This window comes from Phallusia mammillata, chromosome 4, assembly GCF_965637545.1.
Source record: "Phallusia mammillata chromosome 4, kaPhaMamm4.hap1.1, whole genome shotgun sequence".
Taxonomy (NCBI): Eukaryota; Metazoa; Chordata; class Ascidiacea; order Phlebobranchia; family Ascidiidae; genus Phallusia; species Phallusia mammillata.
In genome coordinates, this window is record NC_137255.1 from 9,840,905 (window position 1) to 9,860,961 (window position 20,057).

The window sequence follows — 20,057 nt, forward strand, 5'->3', positions numbered from 1 at the left end:
GCCGTAACATTCCGCAGTCAAAGAAACTTTCAAAAACACTGTAACACTCAACCTCATAATGGAGTTGGTTCTGTCAGCAAGTGCTGCCACAGCTTTTCTTTGTGTTTTGTCATCGGTTTCTTCCGAAACATAAGTTAGTTCGCTAATGGCACTACAAGATTGTTGGATTCCTGCAACAAATGTCGCGAATTGAGATATGTTTCAACACACTGTGCAATGCATAAAATATCTACCATCTAAATCACTATCAGCGTTGATTCGAGACACAACTGCATCAACCAGTGTAGCTCTGATCGCTGTTCTTTTGTGTTTGGCGTTTTGGTTTTCAGTCTGTTCCTCAACACTGGCGGAAGTGTTGACGGCTTTTGACCCCTTTTTAAAGCAAAACTTATATTTTGTATAAAACTTTAAAGACATTAAAGATCCAATACAGCGTGTACCGGGTTGATTTACGCTTATCTTTTGTTGCGTATTACTAAGTTCTATAGTTTCTTTTGCGGCAGTCAACTGCACCGAGGTTTGTTCAGGTTGTTGTATCAAGCACTATGACACCTACAAATTTTGGACCAGATGTGCTTCCATATAAGTTGCATAGAACAGAAATTACCTCTTTGTTAAGCACAGCGGATACGGCTGACGAGAGTTGAGACACACCCTGAGTACCAGAAGTCGTTATTCCGGTCGAAGTTATGTTGTTAAGCTCATCCGCTGAAACCACCTGGGTCGACATAAATTCACAATTAGACAATAGGTAGATTGGAGCATTAAACAGAACTGACGAGGCTAAGTATCAACTAACTGTCAGTTGGTAGGAAGAAAAAGAGTGGAAATGTTGATAAATTGCGTATTAAAGTGTATGTAAGCACTACATTTTCATCATAAAATACTCTACAGTTATATATGGCAAAATATTTGCTAACCTGTGGTGTTAGAACCCGTACAGTTTTGTTTATCGATACCGATTCTCCATATTCATCTAATATACGAATCTCCAAACGAACCCTTGAAATATTGATTGTTTTAAAGCTCATCAAAACCACTCGTCCTAATTTTACCGAAACATTTACCGAAAATCTTCGTCTGATGTACCAGCGGGTAAAAACTTATCCACAATTGCAGGGCTGTTGCCGAACGATAGAAGGATAGGAGTGGAATAGCTAGTGGCATAAACATAAACCTAAAAGAACCAGTTCAATACACCTGTTTAGATGTTAAATTTCTTTTGCATTCATTCAAAGTCAAACATAATTCACCTGATAAATAAGAGCAAAATCGTTGTCAGATATTGGAGTTTTCCGGTCAATATTAAGTCCTTCATCCAACCAGCCCGAACATTTTATTGAAAACAAGTCGCTCATCGCGATTCCTTAAACAAGATAACAATAATAAGGTTTAGGCAATTGCAGTGCATAAAATGTTATAAAAGCAAAAAAGCGTTTTCAACCTTCTGTTGGTTGTATATCGCAGCTGCCACCGTACGGCGGTAGATTTGTAAGCAACTCTGTTTCGCTTAAACCAGGAGTAACTGAGCCGACTTCACCAACAACCCTAACTCGGTACTTCCTTCCGGGAATGAGAGAATGGGGACGAATCACCAGGTAAGGATTTGTCAAACCTGTAACACCGAAAATTTTTAAAATCTTTGGTGGATGTTTGAAAAATAAACACACGCGAATTTCATGTCATCGGCTTGTGATAAAGCAGGTTATGTTTTCTGAATAGAAAACGTTAAAGAGCATCTGTAAATCGAATGCATTTTATTACAAATATTTCTATATTTAGTGTTGTCATCACCAGTGTAATTTTTGAGCGACGATTAAAACCCAATGCAAAATTTTCATGGGTTTTAAATATTAACATGTTGATAAAATACCAAAGGCATGGTTATTAAATTTCAAACAGCTTTTGTTAAAATTGTTGTGTTAAAGTGGTGAGTTGCTTTGTTTTACGACTCACCAACAGCAGAAAGCTTCTCAAAGTTAGGAACTGAAACAAATTGTTCTTCGCTTGCTTCCCTGCGACGACGATTTTTAATTCCACTGTTCACAAACAGAGACCATCGGAACGTCGTTGACGAATTTGTCCCAAGAGCAGTTTCATTATCGCTTTGTTCACTGCTAAGATATACATTTGAAACAGCTCGGAGTGTGAGTGAAGTTCTTGTGTTCGATTTCAAGTTGCAATTAAACACGCACATAATGCTGAAAAATATTTGATAAGTAAATATGTTAAAAGCAAATCAAATACCTGAACTATATACATTTACTAAAACTACTGGCTCAAATAGTACACAAACGTTAATTTGGCAAGTGGGGAAAAAGAGCTACTTCCTATTTACACTCTTTTTCTCAAATGTAGATACAGGGTTGCTGAAAAATTTGCTTAATGGTGGCCTCGTGCTTAGACGAAATACTTTAAAGTGTACGGTTTACTGGCAATATAAACAAAAACAAGAAAGTAAACTATATCGCCTTTTGATTTGTTTTATACATTTCATATATATTGATCCTGAAATTTAACATATAGCAGTTAACTTAAAACGAACCACACCTCAGTTTTGGGGGTTCGCCGACTGAAATATCTAGTACTTGAAACGAGTAAGAAACCCGGTCTGTGAGTGGATCCTTCATTTGAACGCGGGTCATGTAACTTTCACCTGCTTTTAACAGGCTGGTGTCGATCTGAATAAAATTTGATCTTTATTTCCATGAACATTTGTATTTAACATTTCCCGAAGCCTTTATGCAGACCAGTCATTATGGCATACTAATGTAAAATAGTACGCCAGGCCTAAACACATATAGTACTCATATAATACGCCAGGCCTATTCACGCATGAAACTCTAGCTTGAGGTGGGAATCGAACCCTCATTAGGAGCTTATCTGGGGTAAAGAGCATGTTTACAAAAAACAGCGTTTGTGTCGTGTGCAAAGATTCAACTGTAGACTAAAAATAAACACAAACGAACCGTTACAGATCCGCAACTTTGTCGACGAGTGGTCACCAATGCATTGCAATGCTGACTATTATCGTTGGGCAATTTTGGATAATATCCAGATGCGATGCACGGCAAGGAAGAAGAGTAATATTTAAATAGTTGTGATTTTTCTAAATTGAGAATATTAGTAGTCACAATATTCATCACTTTGAGTAAATCAGCATTAATAAAAAACCTGGAACAATGCAACGATGTGAAACAGTGATGCAATCGATCTTAACATCGCCACTTCCTTCAAAATTACTTGAATTGACAAATTGAAGATCGCTTATTTTTACAATACATTGTGAGATACCGGAGCACAACTCTTTAAGTCTGCTTAAAAGGTCTTCACTGTAGTTGTATCTGTAGCAAAAAATAAATCTTATATTATGTAAGTGCAAAATTCCCAGGGACTAAAAATGGGTCATTTTAAGGCATATTTTTGCAATGTGTTTTGATTATCTATATCAGGGGTCACCAAACTATGGCCCGCGACCACATTTTTTAGGTTGCCAAATTGTATTAATAACTTTGTAACATTGGAAGCTAATCTACTCCTTACAAAAGTTTTTCTGTGGGGATATTCAGAATTAATATTACTGCGTTTCGTAGGATTTTAACGCCCAGGGTTGACCCAAAGCCAGTTTATTACGTCACAGACAAGACTACAAATGTTAATTGTGCGCAAACAATTGCTTTCTTTTGTCACTTGTGACGTAATATACAAGCATTGCTCGTAAGATGAGACTAATTATACAGTTTAACAGTCGCAAAACCAATTTTGAATAGATTGTAGAAAGACCGTAACTTCGCGCCACTATAAAAATTGCCTCGTTTGGTAGGGCATAAGCTATGCGGCCCGCGCGAATCATTGTTATCACTCATCCGGCCCGCAGTGAAAAAGTTTGGTGACCCCTGATCTATATGAAACAAAACTCAAGACATTACAAAACAAAGTATGTCAAACGAACTTTTTAAATCTCTGGTTTGTGTAAAAACGAACTTACCCAAGTGAATTGTTTACTTTTAGCTGTTGAAACTCAAGCCCGTGGTAGAAATTATCACATTCAAGATGCATGTTGTTGCAAAAGCTTGATTGCGAAAATTCTGCACAACATACACGATTGTAAAGTCTGCATAATTACTAGTCCAGATATTAAGCTCTGCCTACTTTACAAGTACTGCAAATTGTTATCGGGTATATTCAGTGGTGGGATTCAAATTTTTTGTTAACCGGTTCTATCACAAAAGTCATATTTTTTAGCCGGTTCTGTTACAAAAAGTCCATTAACAGTAACCAAACCGGTTTGCTGATCTCATAAAATTTCGTCAGACGGTTCTATAGAACCGGTGCGAACCGACTGAATCCCACCACTGGGTATATTAAAAGTCGTGTATATTCAAACATACTTGTTTTCAAATAATCTCTGCAAAATCACCAATGCAAGACGTTGGTTTGATTACTTACCTTGCATCCCATCAAACATCAAAGAACGTTCATCTACAAAATTAAGTTGATCTTCCTCTACAATTTCGCCGTTGCCAATTTGATACGGACATGACCAGGTAAACTGAAATTTATTTATAGTCGATTGATGTTGTACTTCGTTCACATTCCCGTCGCTTGGGTCATAGGAAGATGACTCAGCATTTACATCTACCACTTCTTTGTATCCAACAGCCCTTCTAACACCATGGTGAACAGCTGCCACTAAAGGAGGCAGTATTACCTCAATGTAAATGCAATCCGAGGAATTGATGCCTTGAACACCATCCATCGCAACATTGATGCAAATTAGGTTAAGGCCGATCGGGAGAAATCTATGGGGTATCGCAATGTCTTCAGATTTGCTTGTGTATTGAAGTCCGTTGATTTTCTTGAACCGAATTTTAGAATTTGCAAAGCTTTGAGCAGCTAGAGGTAAGGTAATATATTCGTCTTGATCTTCCTCTTCGACCACAACCTCACCAAGATTAATTGATGGGACAGAAGTGGTTGTATTAAATATTTGATATGCGTCCCATCGTACAGAAAATTGATTTGTGGATCTGCAGTTTAAGCGAATAGCAGAATATAGTCGAAACTCTACAATGTCTGCTACACGCCTGGGCTGAGTCCAAGAATTCTGCCTGCTTTTTTCGACGGACACATGTGGATAGTCACAAAGAATTTCAGTCACAGCAATATCAGATGATGTTGTTTGCCTCGACAGGAAGTTAAATCCGAGAGCTTTAATCTAAACAAGAATTAGTAGTTAAATATATGAGCTGAAACGTAAAACATGTTGATAAAATTGAACTAACCCGCCTTAAACCAGCTTCTGTGTACTTGTGGTAAAGAGTAAAGTTTAACGAGCCAGTTCCTTCCTCAAGTTTTCCAGAATATTCGTAAGAAGAAATGTTCCTGCCAGAAAAATTCGTCCGGTCTTCTACTAGCAGGTGAAAGTCTTTTTCGTCAATTTCACTGTCTTCAGTGCATTTAGTTGTGGTACCAAAACCCACTTGTATCGAAAGGTCTCCAGGATCAATAAGAAAACAAGAGTCTGTGCCGAACTGTCAAGAAAACAACTGATATTAAATGATAATTACTCTTAAATGCCAAATATTTAGAAACTTCACGTTCAGTGGGAAATTAATTCATTTTGTTCGTCCCAATATAAATTTTATAATCTCTTAACTATTTTTATGCTTATAACAACCAACAAAACAAACCTTCTCAATGTGTAATGTTATTCTGGAAGTCCGATTAGCGATAGGGGGCTCATTTTCCTTAAACATTAAACCGTTTACAACTTCCAGTAGTCGGATTTTTATTTGTGTCGTAGACGAGCTGACAGGATTTTCAAATTTCACGTTGACTGTTTTTGTGCCAGGATCGTCGAATGCAATGAGAAGCGAACTTTCGTCGAAATATATATTCGGGCCGTAATGTGTTACGAATTCCTCACCAATAAAATCCAATTGTGTAGCAGTAATTTTGGGCAAGAGTTTTATTTGAACATTCGCCCTGAGAAAAAAAATCAATTAGGGGAATTGAAATACAGCTTACCAATGTCACAAAATCTCATTGCTCCTGGTTTGATTTAAGCGGAACACAAATTTTGCAAATGTATATCATTTTGTAAACAGTGAAGAAAACAATTAACCAAAAAATGTTACTTCTTCGACATCTGTATATAATCAGCAGAATGCAATTCAAGTTAAACTTACGTTATTTCAGCTGATGTGGTAATATCGTAAGACATTTCGTAAACATTTGTCAAAGTTGCCGAACGACCCCCATCAGGATCTTCGTTTACTGCAATTGTCAGGTTTTCTGGCATAACTTGCCAAGTCATCGAAACGTTTGTTCCTTTCATGATTCCAGCACGAAAGGCAATGGCTCGTGTTAAAGGAAAGTGAGTGAGGTTTAATCTAAAAAAATACATTATCTTGCATTGGTTTTATAGAGACTGACGATGCTTTTTAGACAAAACGAGTGAATCTTAACTATAAAAGCTAATCGGTTTTAACCTGCTTGTTGTAAAAATTCAAAAAAATGCAATTCACAGAGCAAGATTCAAAAAAGGTTTGTTTTGTGAGGATTTTCTGCAAACTAGGAAAGTTACTTACTGTTTTTCGCCTGACTTTCCATAAAACACATTGTACAACTCCGAGCCATCAGAAAATACGTTCACCCCGGTCGCTTTACTGATATCAATATACTGAGCAGTAATACGAGCTTCTTCGATTTTCTCATAAACATGAACAGACTGGGTATATAATCGTTCCTTGTGACTAATTTCGTTGTATACTTCCACCATTACGTCGTAAACGCCAGGACTGGAATACGAGTGGGAAAATTTGGCAATAAACCCGGAACCAAACAGAACAGGTGACGTTTTGTGCTCTGTGGTCCCATCGCCAAAGTGAATTCGGTGGTTGACGTGGGAACCAACTTCAACATGAGAGCGAAAATATAGTAAATTATTAACAAATGTGGTTACAAATTGAGCTTGTCCAATATTTGTTACACCCTTCAACTGTGGCAATTTGGTGTAGATATCAAGCATAGTTGAATTGACAACCTCCATAACCAGGAATGTGTAGGAGAGCTGCAGAGAGCTGACTAGGTTTGATAACACAGCTTTTATTTTCACCTCCCCGACGCTTGCTTTGGTCATTGTAAGTGTCTCAGGAAACAAACCTGGAAAAAATGTCAAGAATGTTTAGGTTGTTAGAAAATTGTTTGATGATTCACAATTTTAGCTTCATTGCAGTATATTGCACTATTTAGCCAAAAGTAGCAATGCTTCTAACGATACAATGGAACATAAATCATACCTGTTTCGTAAGTTGAACTCGATTTGCGAATAACCCTTTGTCTGTTTACATCAATCCACACAACTTGAACGTCATTTGCCCATCCTTGAACACGATTGGATAAACCATCAACATTTACCAACTGTGCGTCAAGAACGGCCGTGCCGGGGGGATATGCGACGGTGGGCACATTGTTAGCAACCAGAGAGTAGGTTCCACCAGATAGCGGGTTTTGTACCACAATCACCTCCGACAAATTAAATTTCAGTTCACCGAAAACGTTTTCAACGCGAAGTGATGGTTTGAATTTTCCAGGATTTAGATACTTGTGAGTGAAAACATGGAAGTCTGGTTGGTCTGGTCCCGCTCTGGTAATGTTTTCGCCTGTTGTCAATACTCCCGTGTTGTCGCCAAAGTCAACAGTGTAAAACGGTGCTGATCCACTTGCAAGATTTACATGCAGCACCAAATCATCGCCTTGTGATTTTAAAAACCTGGCAAAAACAAATGCTCTTATTTCTGTTTTTACATGTTGAATACCGCGCTTTAATAAAATTTAACACTGTCAGCACAGAACAAGTATTTTTGCACAACACAAAAAAAGAAATATGCTTTACGTTCCAATTTGTTTAGCTTAATAACGTACTATTATTATAATAGCGAGTGGCATAAGTTTTGACAAGAATTAATTATCAACAGTCCTTCTGCGAAGCATGAACGTCATGTACAAATCTAACAGATATTTGTGAACGACTTTAACGATGTGCTTTGCCAATGTGGTACAAAAAATCGGAAGTTACATACCTTGACGAAATCAAGTGTACCTCCACTCCTGACAGATAAGCACCAATTCGTATTGCAGTGGTCGTAGTTATTGTGCTGACGTTGTTGTAAAAGTTCAACGAGATGTCAAAAATTCCAACATTGAAATAACTGCAAAACAATTACATTTTTTTCCTGCACAACAAACATTATTTCAATGGCTCATGTAAAGGATTTTTCGCAATTTGTTTAATACAAGGAATGCGTAATTTTTATTAAAATGTTCACAAAAATTTACAATATGGTATAATGGTTACAGATAGATGAAGATCACTTACATATGGTTTAAAATAAACAATTGTGTTTCATCATCGAACTCTACGGAATAAGTTTCAACATCAGACATGTCACCGAAGGTAACATTCACAAAACCAGTCGGTAATGGTTGATCATGTTGTATTGCTATTGTCGAAGGGAATCCAGGTATAAGTGCGGCCTCTAACGTTACGTCAACTCGAGTGAAAGATGACTCAGCAAAAACCTGTACCGACCTCAAAATTTGACCGAGAGCATTCATGACCGCAACTCTCATCACATAATTCGATGCAACGGAAAATGTGTTGCATGCAGTTCTAAATGAAATATAAGATTTTATTTTTGCACAAACTCTAACATACTGAAGAATAATACAAATAAATCTGTACAAATTACGTGTAACTGCTAATTGGCAGATGATGAGACTATTTTAGCCAATTTGCTCCAAACTAATGATGAAGTGACCTGTCCGACTAAATAATGTTTTGTTTTGTTAAATAAAATACAGATGTTAAATATTTTGCAAACAAACTAAAATATAACAGAGTATAGAGGGGCAGTAATTATGTTGTTGCAATTTACAGCTCGCAAAAACATATTACGCGATGTACCCCGCTAGTATACTGTATAGTACCTGCTAAAGCACTCATCAATTCCACATGTTTCAACGAAGTTGCCTTCTGGGTTACTGAGATCCCCGAAATCCCATTCAACAACAATATTTGTTCCCTGTGCGATGCTTAACTGCAAGCAAAACTCCTCATGCAATTTTAAAAACTGTTTGTTATCCGCAATGCTCAACTCTACACCAAGAATCGGAACTTCAAATGTCACGTAGGTAAAGGCTGTGGGTATTGGAATGGTCAAAGCGTTGTAGCAAACTAAACTTAAAACATACGTTGTGGCTGCGCCTTGTTGCAGGCAAGAAAGAATGCCGTTGAATTTAGGAGCATAAACCTGTGTGGATATCTGAGCGTATCCTTTATTTTCGACAGGATCGAAATAAAACAACGAATCAGAGAGAGCAATACCACTTTTGTTTGCCGGCACCGGTATCTCGGAAAGAGTAATATTCCCGAGCTTAAGTTGACATTGGACGTGTGATCCAGATGTAATTATCCATCTGTGTTTGTATGTTTCCCCAAACACCACTACAGCTTCGGTTTCAGTCGAAAGTTGTAAAATAGTACTTTGTACAACGGCTGTAGTGTCAATTGTTTGTCTACCAAGGCGATTCCAACATTTTACACTTGTTGAGTAAAATCCTGCTGTTTGATATCTGTGTAGACTATCTGGAATAGGTAACTGCCTAACGTTAAGTTTTTCTTTGGGGGACCCATCGTTGTAATTCCATTGGCATTTCATTGAAGAACCAGACAACGCATAAGTTTCGATATTGGAAAGTTTGCCAGGTTCTGTGATCTCTTGCTGCACGTATGTTAGTTGTATGGGTTCTATAGGTGAATAGACATGAAATTTTGTCCAGGAAGAAACGGCCGACACGGAATGTCTATTTTGGGCAAAAACGTTGATTTTTTTGGCCCCATACATTTCATAGAAAGATAAGAAGCGGAGTTCAAGCAATTCCTCTGGAGATTTGTAAACTGTTTGTATGCCCCCATCATCAAAGTCAATTGTCAGCAATATCTTGTCATCTCCGCACTCGCATTTATTTCCCATCGTTACGTCGTCTACGTAGGCACTGCAGCAATCAAGCCTTGATACGCCAACAGTCACTGACTCATATAACTCAACAGGTGGAGAATGTTGAATAAGAATGTCGACATTAGATAGTGCTGATTGCGAGTCAGCAACAGTCACAGCTGCATTAAAGGAATATAAAAAACCGCTTGCATTATTTCCACAATCGAACAAGGCACCGTTTCCCAAGTGTCCACAAACAGGAACGCTTTTATAACGTGTAGATTGTGTCCATACTTGAGGTGTGACGCCGTTGTCTGTTACACACTTTGAATCGAAGGCCAAGTCTGTAAAGTCTGAAATCTGTATTGATTCATCAAAACAGGTGCAATAGTTGCCGGTAAGCATTGAAACTAACGATTGGTGGGTGGTTTTGCAGAAGCGGCGACAGTTACTTGGTAGCTCATATGAACCCAATGAAACCGTTAGTTGTGACAGCTCGTATGGAGTGTTAGGAAATGCAGGATGCGATGTAAGGTCAGTCGAGTTTCCAACACATCCACTTTTATATGGATCTGTATAAATAATTCGTTATACTTAAATCGGAGTTCGTTTACCTTTTTACTTCTTGTAAGATGTTCTAACATTCACCCTTGCTATACCAATCTTTAGAGTTGTAAGAGTTCACCTTACACTTTTTTAAACTGAATATTAGGCAAATCTAAAAATATGTTTACTTTTGTTTACTCCTAATGCATGTCGCATTTACCCAGCCCACAAAATCTTCCTAGGGCTCCAACCAAAACCTTTCGAAAAGACACAAACGGAGTGGTTTGAAACTTATCACAGAGGCCAATTATTTTATTTTATTAGTAAGTTTCCATTGCTCTCTAACCATTTTCTTTAGTGATAATAAATCAGAATTATATATATTAAACGTACCCATTACAAACGTCATGGCACAGACCACCACAGTGCTCATCTGGTTCGTGTTCAAGAAATTCCACGACCAAAATGTTTGAGAATTGCGTGAACGCACTGCCACAGTTCGGTAACTGTCGTCTACATCTGTGTAGTCTGACGCATGTGCATGAAAAGCGTTGAATGTCTGTGGAGCAAGCATTTGGACGTATTACGGTGCTAAAAATTTGTGGGTGTTGAACTAGGGACTGCAACTATTATATTATCTATCTTATAAAAGTTAGATCACTCACTAATTACTATATATGTTTCCTTTTGTAATGTTTTCGTTATTTATACAATAATATGTTGACTTACAAACATTCTCATCAACAAGTGTTTAACTATTGTACAGTTTTCATAAATTATTTGGTAAAAATGAACAACAAAAAGATACTTAACAAAAACCATTTAACCTGTGACAAATTTCAAAGAAACAAATTAAGAAACAACATTTTATGATTAGTTCTGATAAACATAAGTTGACAACTGGCATCAGCCCCGAAGCGACTATGCAGACAAGCGATCACAGCAATCTTATATGCAAATCACAGTACGCCAGGCCCATTAAAAGCGTAATATCCAGTAAGTCGGTCACCAAGCATGTACCACTATGTGGCAAGGCAAAGATATAGATTCAAAGCTCTACCAACTGAGGTACACAGGCTTGGCGATGAACCAGTCGAAAGTTGAATCACAAGCAATGTTGCCTGTCTCATAAGTTGTGTATGTCAGCTTCGTAACTTAGTAGGCGATCGCCGGATTGACCATATCAGTTAAGACGAATATTAATTCACAACTGGGATCTGCCGATTTGGTCTAACACCTTTAAATGGACATAGCGTACTGTGATCTATATCATGATTAGATTCCAATTTGTTTTAAAATATGAGATTTGGCATATTGTATTCGCACAATAACACACCTCATGACTGTACGTATCAGCGGTTTGAAAAGCAAAGATGTGATACGGGCTCCGCCACACAAACTTGTCTGGTGGGCCTCTACGGACCATGTCCAACCAATAAGTTTCTACATCTGATTCCGTGCTCCAGGGCAGTTCCTGGTCTATAAACTGTGCAAGTTCGTTGAACTCAGACAGTGAAAGCACATACGGTAGGTTTGCGTTCATATCTCCACATGTGTTTCTCGCGTCAAAAAATTGCTCTGCAACTTTTAGCACCTTGTAACACATAGTTCCAATCTGATGCCATCCTTGCAAGCAACCACTGCCTGAAAATAATAACAAACTTACAATAAAACATACAAACTGAGCCATAAACAAATCGTCGTGGGCCATGCTTCCCAACCACTTCACCAAATTGTACTACACAGGATTAGTTGAATTCCCCTAAAGTAGATTCACAAGTGTACTTTCTTGTATGCAGCACATATCAACTGAGCTGTAGGTTATTGTTAATTCGACCATTGAGCATGTAACCCATTATTAAATAAAACTATTATCTGAGACATTTTTGTTCGATATGTTGAAAACCATACGCCACAGTTTAACAAGAAACCAACATATATGAAAGACATCCCATAAAAACTTACCACAGAAGACACACTTAACTCTGTACCACATACCCAGTGTTAGAAATGGCATTCCGTCCACAACTGTATCCCAGAAGTGAATCTCTCCAATTTCCATAGCACTGAATCCAGATAAATAATCATTTCGTCTTCCAATTGTCACAGTTCGAAATGGATCGAAATAGAAGTTCGGTTCGTGTGGAGCATCCAACACGTCATCCCATACGTATGTGCGAACAGCGGGAATATCATTTATAAATAAGCTTAAACCTAAGATACAATTTTTTTCTTTTTTATGCATAACTTTTATTTGAAATCTCTGAATAACTTCACAATTGATTTTTTTCAAACGTTTTGATAAAAAAAAACTTATTTAAAAATCCAAAAAATAACTCCAATGAACCTGTATCAAAATGCCATGAAATTCGAATAAGCGTGTATTCCGAAGCAGTGTACATAACTTTCAGTCTCCAAACACGACTATTGACAGCCACGACGGCGTAATAGTACGATGACAGTTTGTAAAAGCTATAACCGTCAGAGGCTGGTGGAGTCCCACTTGAAATTACGTAACATCCATCAGTCTGCCAAATTGGAAAACATTAAAAAATCATTAAAAATGATAGTTATTAACTTACGACCAAAAATATAAATATTCGTCGATACATTTAAATTTAAAAAACAAATTAGTAATGTTGAAACATGCTGTAGCAATTTAAAGTTTTGTTGTTTTAAACCAGTGGTTCTCAACCGGTCAATTTCTAAACATCTTTCACAGTCTCCACATGATTTTATGTGATATTCCTAAATCAAAGTTAATAAATAAAATATATTTATAACGTCAACGAACTTGTAAAATCTTTGTCATAACATTTTTTATAGAAACGTCGATCTTTATAGGTTTCTTTTTGAAAAATCTAAGTTTCTTTCGCCCTAATGATCTTCCATGTAAGATGAAACAATGGAGTATACATTATTTTTGATACCCATCAAAAAGGGCACCGGCAGTTGTGAAACAATGATTTAAACAAAGTATTTTCCCGTACCTCGTCTACACATTCGTGATGCTTGAACCAAAATTGAATGGTAAATCCGTTTGTGCAAAAGCGAAGTTCAAACGTACATGTTTCTGCAAAGGTTTGACCTTTTTGGGTTTCTAGCCAACCGAAATTTTCTTCAACACTTTCATCCGGGTCGTAATTGCTTTGATAATTCCACAGCCCGTAGCGTCGGTTAAAAGGAGCATTTTGGAAACTGCCGCTGACTTTATCAGCATTTCCTTTAACCTAAATTAAAAAGCAAACCATAAATCTCTAAATGCAAACCGTAAAATTTCAACATATAAAATATATAGGCAACTATTTTACCTGAAACTTGTATAGGCTGTCTCTGTTGCTCAGGAAGTCATTATGTGCTTGCCAGTGCAGCGGTGTGCTTGCCATGTTAATTTCATCTTAGAAAACAAAAACGTTTACGGAAAACATATTTTTTTCATATAATTGTCGCATAAAATGGGCACAAGCGCGAACAACAACTGCAAGTTTTAAAGTTTTTCGTATTTTTGAACACACATTTTTAGCTATCAAAGCAACAAGATTTTAAGTCTGTTTGACGTACACTTTTATTCTTTTTTTAATTTTACCTGAAGCTACAACAACATCCAATGACTCCTCGATAAACCAAATATTAAAAATATATGTTGTGTCTGCAGCGACCGTTGCACTGCTTCCATCATGTCGTACTAGTGTAGGTCCGAGTACGAATTCCGAAAATTGGTCGTAGGTGTTATTTGCACCTAAAACGTGTATCGGTATCGTTGACTGGGTCTTACAATAATCTGGCCATCTTTTGCAGAAAATCCAAGTTCCGTTTTCGTGATATTGAACCCAAAATGGGACGTAAATATTCCGCCGAATCAGCCAACTAAAGGGAACAAAAACAATACAACGAAATAGCAACTTTTATGTGTTTATTTTGTAATTTATTGTACAAACATTTGGCACTTAGTAAGTTAAAAGATTTTCGTTCGACACTTTTTTAGTGTGAAAGAAAAAAGACAAACAATACAGCAGAGGCGATTTTTGTTGAAATATTTACAATTTGCTGTCTTTATGGGTGATATATTTTTGCATGCAAACTATAGGGCAAATGTACCATCGATACAAACCTTATTTTTTCTATCTCGAGGTCCTGGTCCATTTTGTAAACTACCGAAACCGTCCACATTTTTTCACCATTTAACAACTTGTCACTTTCTTTCACTTCTATTCTGAATCCAAGTGCATTAAAGCTTTGTTCATGAATTTGATCCGGAAGATTACCCAAGATAAAAATATGATTGTTCTCATTCCCCGATAACATGGAAGATGTCCCATGTTTGATCTAAAACAAAAATGCACCCGTGGTTACATTAACAAAAATTAAGATTTTAAACATATTCATATTTACCTTCAATGTAAATGAGATTGTGAAACCTTGTTGACAAAAAAGGATATTTCCCGGGCACTTTTCAAAAAAGCGTCCACAGCCTTTGTGAAACTCGTGCGCATTTCTGTGTAAAGTAGTTTTTAATTTTGTACATTGTAAATTTTGTTGTGATAATTTTTGCACATCCATTGTTGCTAATACTCTAAACAAAACTTGTATGTTACAAGAAACAAAGCAACATGTATTTGTGCATTGATGGCCTCAATCAACGTGCAAAAAATATTAGTAAAAGATAATTGTTTTTAGACTGTACGCCATAGAGCAGCTTCCGATTAGAAGAACTTGAAACACAGTGCTGTATCTTATATTAATGAAGCTGTTTTTTTTTGTTATTTAAGCCAGTGGTCGGCAACCGCCGGTCCGCGGCCCGGTGCCGGTCCGCGAGGAGTTTGTTACCGGGCCGTATACGTTTTCAGGTCAGGTGCTTCGAAACATTTTGCCCGTGCTTTCCAGGGATGATAACCTAATTTATGCTTTTTTAACCTGACTATTTGTAGTATTTTTGAAGGCCGGTCCGCGATAAAATTTCAGTTTCAAAAACGGTCCGCAGTGTAAAAAAGGTTGCCGACCCCTGATTTAAGCCAAAGATTATTTCAAAAATAAGTGAAACATGAATATATTTGCATGCTATTAGTCTTACTGCGAACAGTTATTTCCACCAAACAGGACAGGGGCAAACGATGTTGATGTCGGTACGACGTCTACCCATTTGTATCGAAGGGGCTTTGAACCTAGAAAGAACCAAACATGTGTGCAGATATTTTATTGAAACCTTGTTTGATATGACATGATTTTACGCAAAATGAACCAATGTAGTTCACTATAAAACATTTCTCTGATGCTAACCTGTATGTATTTCACTCTCTTCTTCTGTCAAACTTTCATCAAACAAAGTCATTTCATCCAAGTCGAACTCTCCATCCATCGACAAACTTCCCAGTGTAAGTGTCGATTTGTTACAGTCAGGAAGAGTTCCAACAGATGCATGTAAGGTTTGTGATGTTAAAATCACACTTACAGAATCAACAAGTAGATCAAAATGATCATTTTCTTTCCAACTGAACCAAACATGTGTCCATTTCTAAAACACAATCAGTGCACGATCAATTAGCAGAGAATATATCTGCATTTACGGCACAATTACGACACTGAAGTCGTGGCCTTCAAGATTTGTAAATGCACGACATAAAAATAACAACCACAGAATTTGCATTTACCCGAAACTTAAGCTCTGCTGACTTGATTTGAATTTTGTTGCCCGCCTTTATGAGGACATGAAGTTGCTTGTCGCGTGTGAGAAACACGGTAAAACCATTGCACTGACTGGGGTCATTGGTCAATCCACCTTTATTAAAAACAGTAAACTACATCGAATTACACTTTTTTGTTGATTGATAACTACGTTTGTAATGCAGCAGGATAGATAGAATTTTATTTTTTGCACAGAAAGAGTTACACCTGAACCTTGCGGATGCAATTTTTACCCGTCAAAACAGCTTTGTAAATTGCATTGTTCACCTACCTGCATTTATGATGATTAAATCGTTAGCCACGGGCCAGGATACAATTTTAGTCCAAAATGAGACAGTTAATCCCCATCGGCAACGTGAAGAGGTTGAAAGTTTTCCCCAACACTCGTCCCCAGTTGCGTAAGCTTGGTGACCTCTAAGAAATTGCAAAACAAGACAAAACGATTATTTATTGACACACTTCATACCATACTTTTTTATTGCTGTTTTGCATTCAATTTAACAGTAAGTAAGGGGTTAAATGGTATCTGTTAGACAATATTTTTGAAGATAATGTGTGTTTTTAATTTGAAAACATAGCAAAGTGTGAGAAAAATCGTGTACTTGAATCGCAATGCTTGTCCAAGTACACCGGTTACAAGTTGGGGAAAATCCGAATTCACCCATCTCCACATCAAAGGCCTCCAAAGTAGGTCGGAATTGTCTTTTCTAAATCTCAACTCAAATGGAGGGGAGCCCAGGTTAAGTATGTCATCAAACGTTGCAAGCACCGGAGCTAGTAAATAAACAATTTAATCATTTTTATAATCAGATGTTTTCAGTACTTAAAAGTCATTGCAGTATTTTAAAGAGAAAAAAATATTATTGGCAATTAATTTATGCTATGATAAGAATTTGTTTTTTACCGTAAATTAATTATGGGTTTCTTGTCTGCATTAAAGAATATAGTTATAGAAATATACACAAGTTATATCGATTTTAATGATTAACGTCATCACGAGAATCTTTTGTCAATAAATCATGATAGTTATGCGAAATACCTTTATGTTGGAGAACCGGAAACTTAAAATTCTGACGGACTGGTTCTCCGTACAATTTACCAATTGAGCTAATTGGACACTTGTATTTTCCTTTCCAGGTCTTTCGGCAAAACACTATTGCACTTCCTGCTAAATCAATCGACTTTCCTTCCTGAAAGAAAGTTATAATTTTTGTCATGTGTTTGGGTAAAACGTAATACGTTATGGCTGGTGCACTAACAGTACTTGTGGAAGCTATGGATTTTTTAGTAATATGATACATACACGCATCTTGGTAAAACTATTTAAATCTGTTGTAACAGTTTGTTGTGCAGTGTTAGATAAAAAAATGCAAACAAAAAAGCGTGATTTGTCCACACAAAACTGTCTAAAAGTTACTTTGAGCTACCTGTGGTATCTGGGGAGTGACACAAGAAAGTTGATGAACACAGCTTGGAGATGAACACGATACGTTAAACGTGCAGGGTTCATCTGTTCGTTCAGATTCAGGCCTTACAAGAAAAAATAGTACATACACTTCACAACGACAGCAATCTTACATAAACTGTGTTATTTTTATAGTTACGTATTTGCTCCAATTTCCCGACAACGTCTTGTCATCCAAGGGCAAGCGATATGACTTTCTCGTGATTGTTCGAGAATTTTGAATGGGTATTGCACGCTTAAGTTGTATGCACTGATATTCCATGATAAAGTTGGGACATCATTCTACAACCGCAATAGATGTATTACATAAAAGGTATCGAAATTTAGACTCATTTTGCAACCAATGTTTCAATAAGTGGTTCCCAACCTTTTTTGTGCTAACAGTCCCTTGCGAAATTATCTCATCCATAACTAAGGCATAAGGTTTAGGTACTTAACAAATTATTAAATTCTTGACATTTGCGAACACCCTGGATCGATCTCAATGGCCCCGTGAAAGTATGCAAACCCAGAAACCGAGTTATTCAACCTGGACATGAACAATGTTTCCCCATAAACTTGTAAAGGCGTGTTACAAACTTACCACCAAATTTAGGCCATTTTCTGAATCAGTAACGACACATATTGGTTTTCCATCAATATTCTTCAGTATTTCGCTTCTCGCACAATCTTCACATTTTGGACAATTTATAATTACAGCGGCTTGATCCAAACCAGATGCAACATTCATTTCTTCAATTACCTCTGCGAAAACGAGCTGTTGGTAAATACCGAATAACTACTTTTTAAGTGTCATAGATCGTATCTATATGCATTAGCAATCTTTTGACCAACATTTGGTAACAGCGGTAGTCCGATGTTCGGCTCAAACGGAACTGCTCGACTATTTATTGAATATTTTGTGTTACATCTTGAGATGGCTGTCACAATTATACAGAATTGTAAAAAAAGTAATACTGAATTGTAAAAAATTCAAAATCTGGAGGAGTCAATTGGACAATTAAATGTATGTAATAAAAATGTAAAATAATCGTGTTGCATTTAACTTGTGTCAAAGTTTTGGTTTTCATTTTTAACATTTTTTTTGTAAAACCTGTAATTGTTGGTGGGACTTCTGGAATATAAATGTCACTTGAAAATAGTCCTCGTCGAAGAATTTCCCATTGGGAGTTGGACCATTTTCCTGCTGTATTTATGCCAACGTAAGTGTAGCGATTCTAAACCAAAAAAGTTAACATTTATTCAGCAGCAAAATTGTAAGTAACGATTTAACATACCGTTTTAATGTCCGCGATGCGTTCATTTAAGTTGTCGTTTTCAGAATGTCCACAGAAAGCTTCACTCCATATAACTTCACCAAATTGATTAAGTGTGGTCAAGTATAAACAACCGTCAGGTATTTTGCTATTATTTGTCAACTGTAAAAAATAACATTTTCCATGCTATAAATTTAACGATATATCTATTACACATTAGTTAGAACACAACAAAACCAAAATTTTTCGTACCCTAAAATCGTTTCCATTCACACTTAGCTCGGCAAAACCAGGATAAATATCTTCAGGGTAGGAAGCCATTTCAACATAAACTTGATAAGGTTCTGATTAAAAAAATACAGATTGTGGCAAAATACATAAATAGTTACAACGTACTTACAGAGTTTTATTCCTAAACACAAGTGTATCTACTATTCACAGGGTCGTACGACAATGACAAATGTAACCAAATAATATTTCAAACACTTACGTCGGAGATCTATTTTGCAAAGGTAGCCTATTTCGTATCCTGGCGCCGGAGGAAGTTTATCAAGGCAAGAAAGCGGCGTCCATACTGGAGTTTTGTAGTAGCATACAGGATTGGTCGTGGGCCATGAAAAATGACATCCATATGCCTAAAACATTTTAGTCAGTTCTTGCATATTCCTTTGCATTTTATTGATCAAACGAATATTCAGAAATCTGGAAACAGGTTCAAACCCGTACATACAAGTTAAGAAGCAAATGCAACAAGCAAACGAAAAGAAACTATCGAGATGCCAGAATGTTAATAACATGCATGTTTTTGACTTACGCAAGGTAAACCATCCATCCAAAGTGCACTTAGTGTCAACGGGTCGATCATCAGTCCAATCCATGCCGAGAAAACGTTGTTATTTTGCAAAAAATCTGTGTAATTTAACATTTTAGATTTTCCTTAACGCTTTCTATGTAACTCAAACCAAACCTACCACGTATAAAAACATCTTCCTCGTGAGAAGTTATTGTAGCCAAATGACCTCCCATCATATTACAATTTTCCTCTGCTTCGTAGAAGTTGGCGGTTTCATCCACCTTCATCATACAAAGATGACAATTAAACAA

At 36.9% G+C, this 20,057-nt stretch overlaps 1 protein-coding gene across 1 annotated transcript in view; it reads right to left on the bottom strand.

Annotated features, from left to right (window-relative positions):
* The window catches only part of LOC145224106 (uncharacterized), a 30,597-nt gene extending 10,581 nt beyond the window's left edge, over positions 1-20,016 (bottom strand). Inside the window, exons 1-45 of the mRNA XM_080090539.1 lie at positions 19,925-20,016; positions 19,768-19,862; positions 19,444-19,588; positions 19,206-19,297; positions 18,975-19,115; positions 18,791-18,914; positions 18,281-18,441; positions 17,837-17,979; positions 17,660-17,762; positions 17,272-17,422; positions 16,835-17,006; positions 16,504-16,646; positions 16,199-16,326; positions 15,828-16,062; positions 15,622-15,712; positions 14,943-15,045; positions 14,662-14,876; positions 14,137-14,417; positions 13,862-13,947; positions 13,541-13,780; positions 12,898-13,078; positions 12,549-12,764; positions 11,887-12,194; positions 10,944-11,109; positions 8,995-10,576; positions 8,384-8,677; positions 8,088-8,216; positions 7,305-7,777; positions 6,594-7,167; positions 6,192-6,395; positions 5,694-5,988; positions 5,286-5,534; positions 4,450-5,218; positions 3,989-4,088; positions 3,175-3,344; positions 2,970-3,109; positions 2,551-2,681; positions 1,957-2,201; positions 1,445-1,615; positions 1,254-1,366; positions 1,068-1,177; positions 921-1,002; positions 608-718; positions 234-372; positions 53-170 (exon numbers count right to left, since the gene is read on the bottom strand). Coding sequence (XP_079946665.1) covers positions 53-170; positions 234-372; positions 608-718; positions 921-1,002; positions 1,068-1,177; positions 1,254-1,366; positions 1,445-1,615; positions 1,957-2,201; positions 2,551-2,681; positions 2,970-3,109; positions 3,175-3,344; positions 3,989-4,088; positions 4,450-5,218; positions 5,286-5,534; positions 5,694-5,988; positions 6,192-6,395; positions 6,594-7,167; positions 7,305-7,777; positions 8,088-8,216; positions 8,384-8,677; positions 8,995-10,576; positions 10,944-11,109; positions 11,887-12,194; positions 12,549-12,764; positions 12,898-13,078; positions 13,541-13,780; positions 13,862-13,947; positions 14,137-14,417; positions 14,662-14,876; positions 14,943-15,045; positions 15,622-15,712; positions 15,828-16,062; positions 16,199-16,326; positions 16,504-16,646; positions 16,835-17,006; positions 17,272-17,422; positions 17,660-17,762; positions 17,837-17,979; positions 18,281-18,441; positions 18,791-18,914; positions 18,975-19,115; positions 19,206-19,297; positions 19,444-19,588; positions 19,768-19,862; positions 19,925-19,982 — 9,977 coding nt within the window. The 5' untranslated portion in view covers positions 19,983-20,016. The remainder of the gene's footprint in view (positions 1-52; positions 171-233; positions 373-607; positions 719-920; positions 1,003-1,067; positions 1,178-1,253; positions 1,367-1,444; positions 1,616-1,956; positions 2,202-2,550; positions 2,682-2,969; positions 3,110-3,174; positions 3,345-3,988; positions 4,089-4,449; positions 5,219-5,285; positions 5,535-5,693; positions 5,989-6,191; positions 6,396-6,593; positions 7,168-7,304; positions 7,778-8,087; positions 8,217-8,383; positions 8,678-8,994; positions 10,577-10,943; positions 11,110-11,886; positions 12,195-12,548; positions 12,765-12,897; positions 13,079-13,540; positions 13,781-13,861; positions 13,948-14,136; positions 14,418-14,661; positions 14,877-14,942; positions 15,046-15,621; positions 15,713-15,827; positions 16,063-16,198; positions 16,327-16,503; positions 16,647-16,834; positions 17,007-17,271; positions 17,423-17,659; positions 17,763-17,836; positions 17,980-18,280; positions 18,442-18,790; positions 18,915-18,974; positions 19,116-19,205; positions 19,298-19,443; positions 19,589-19,767; positions 19,863-19,924) is intronic.
* Between the last annotated feature and the right edge of the window lie 41 nt (positions 20,017-20,057).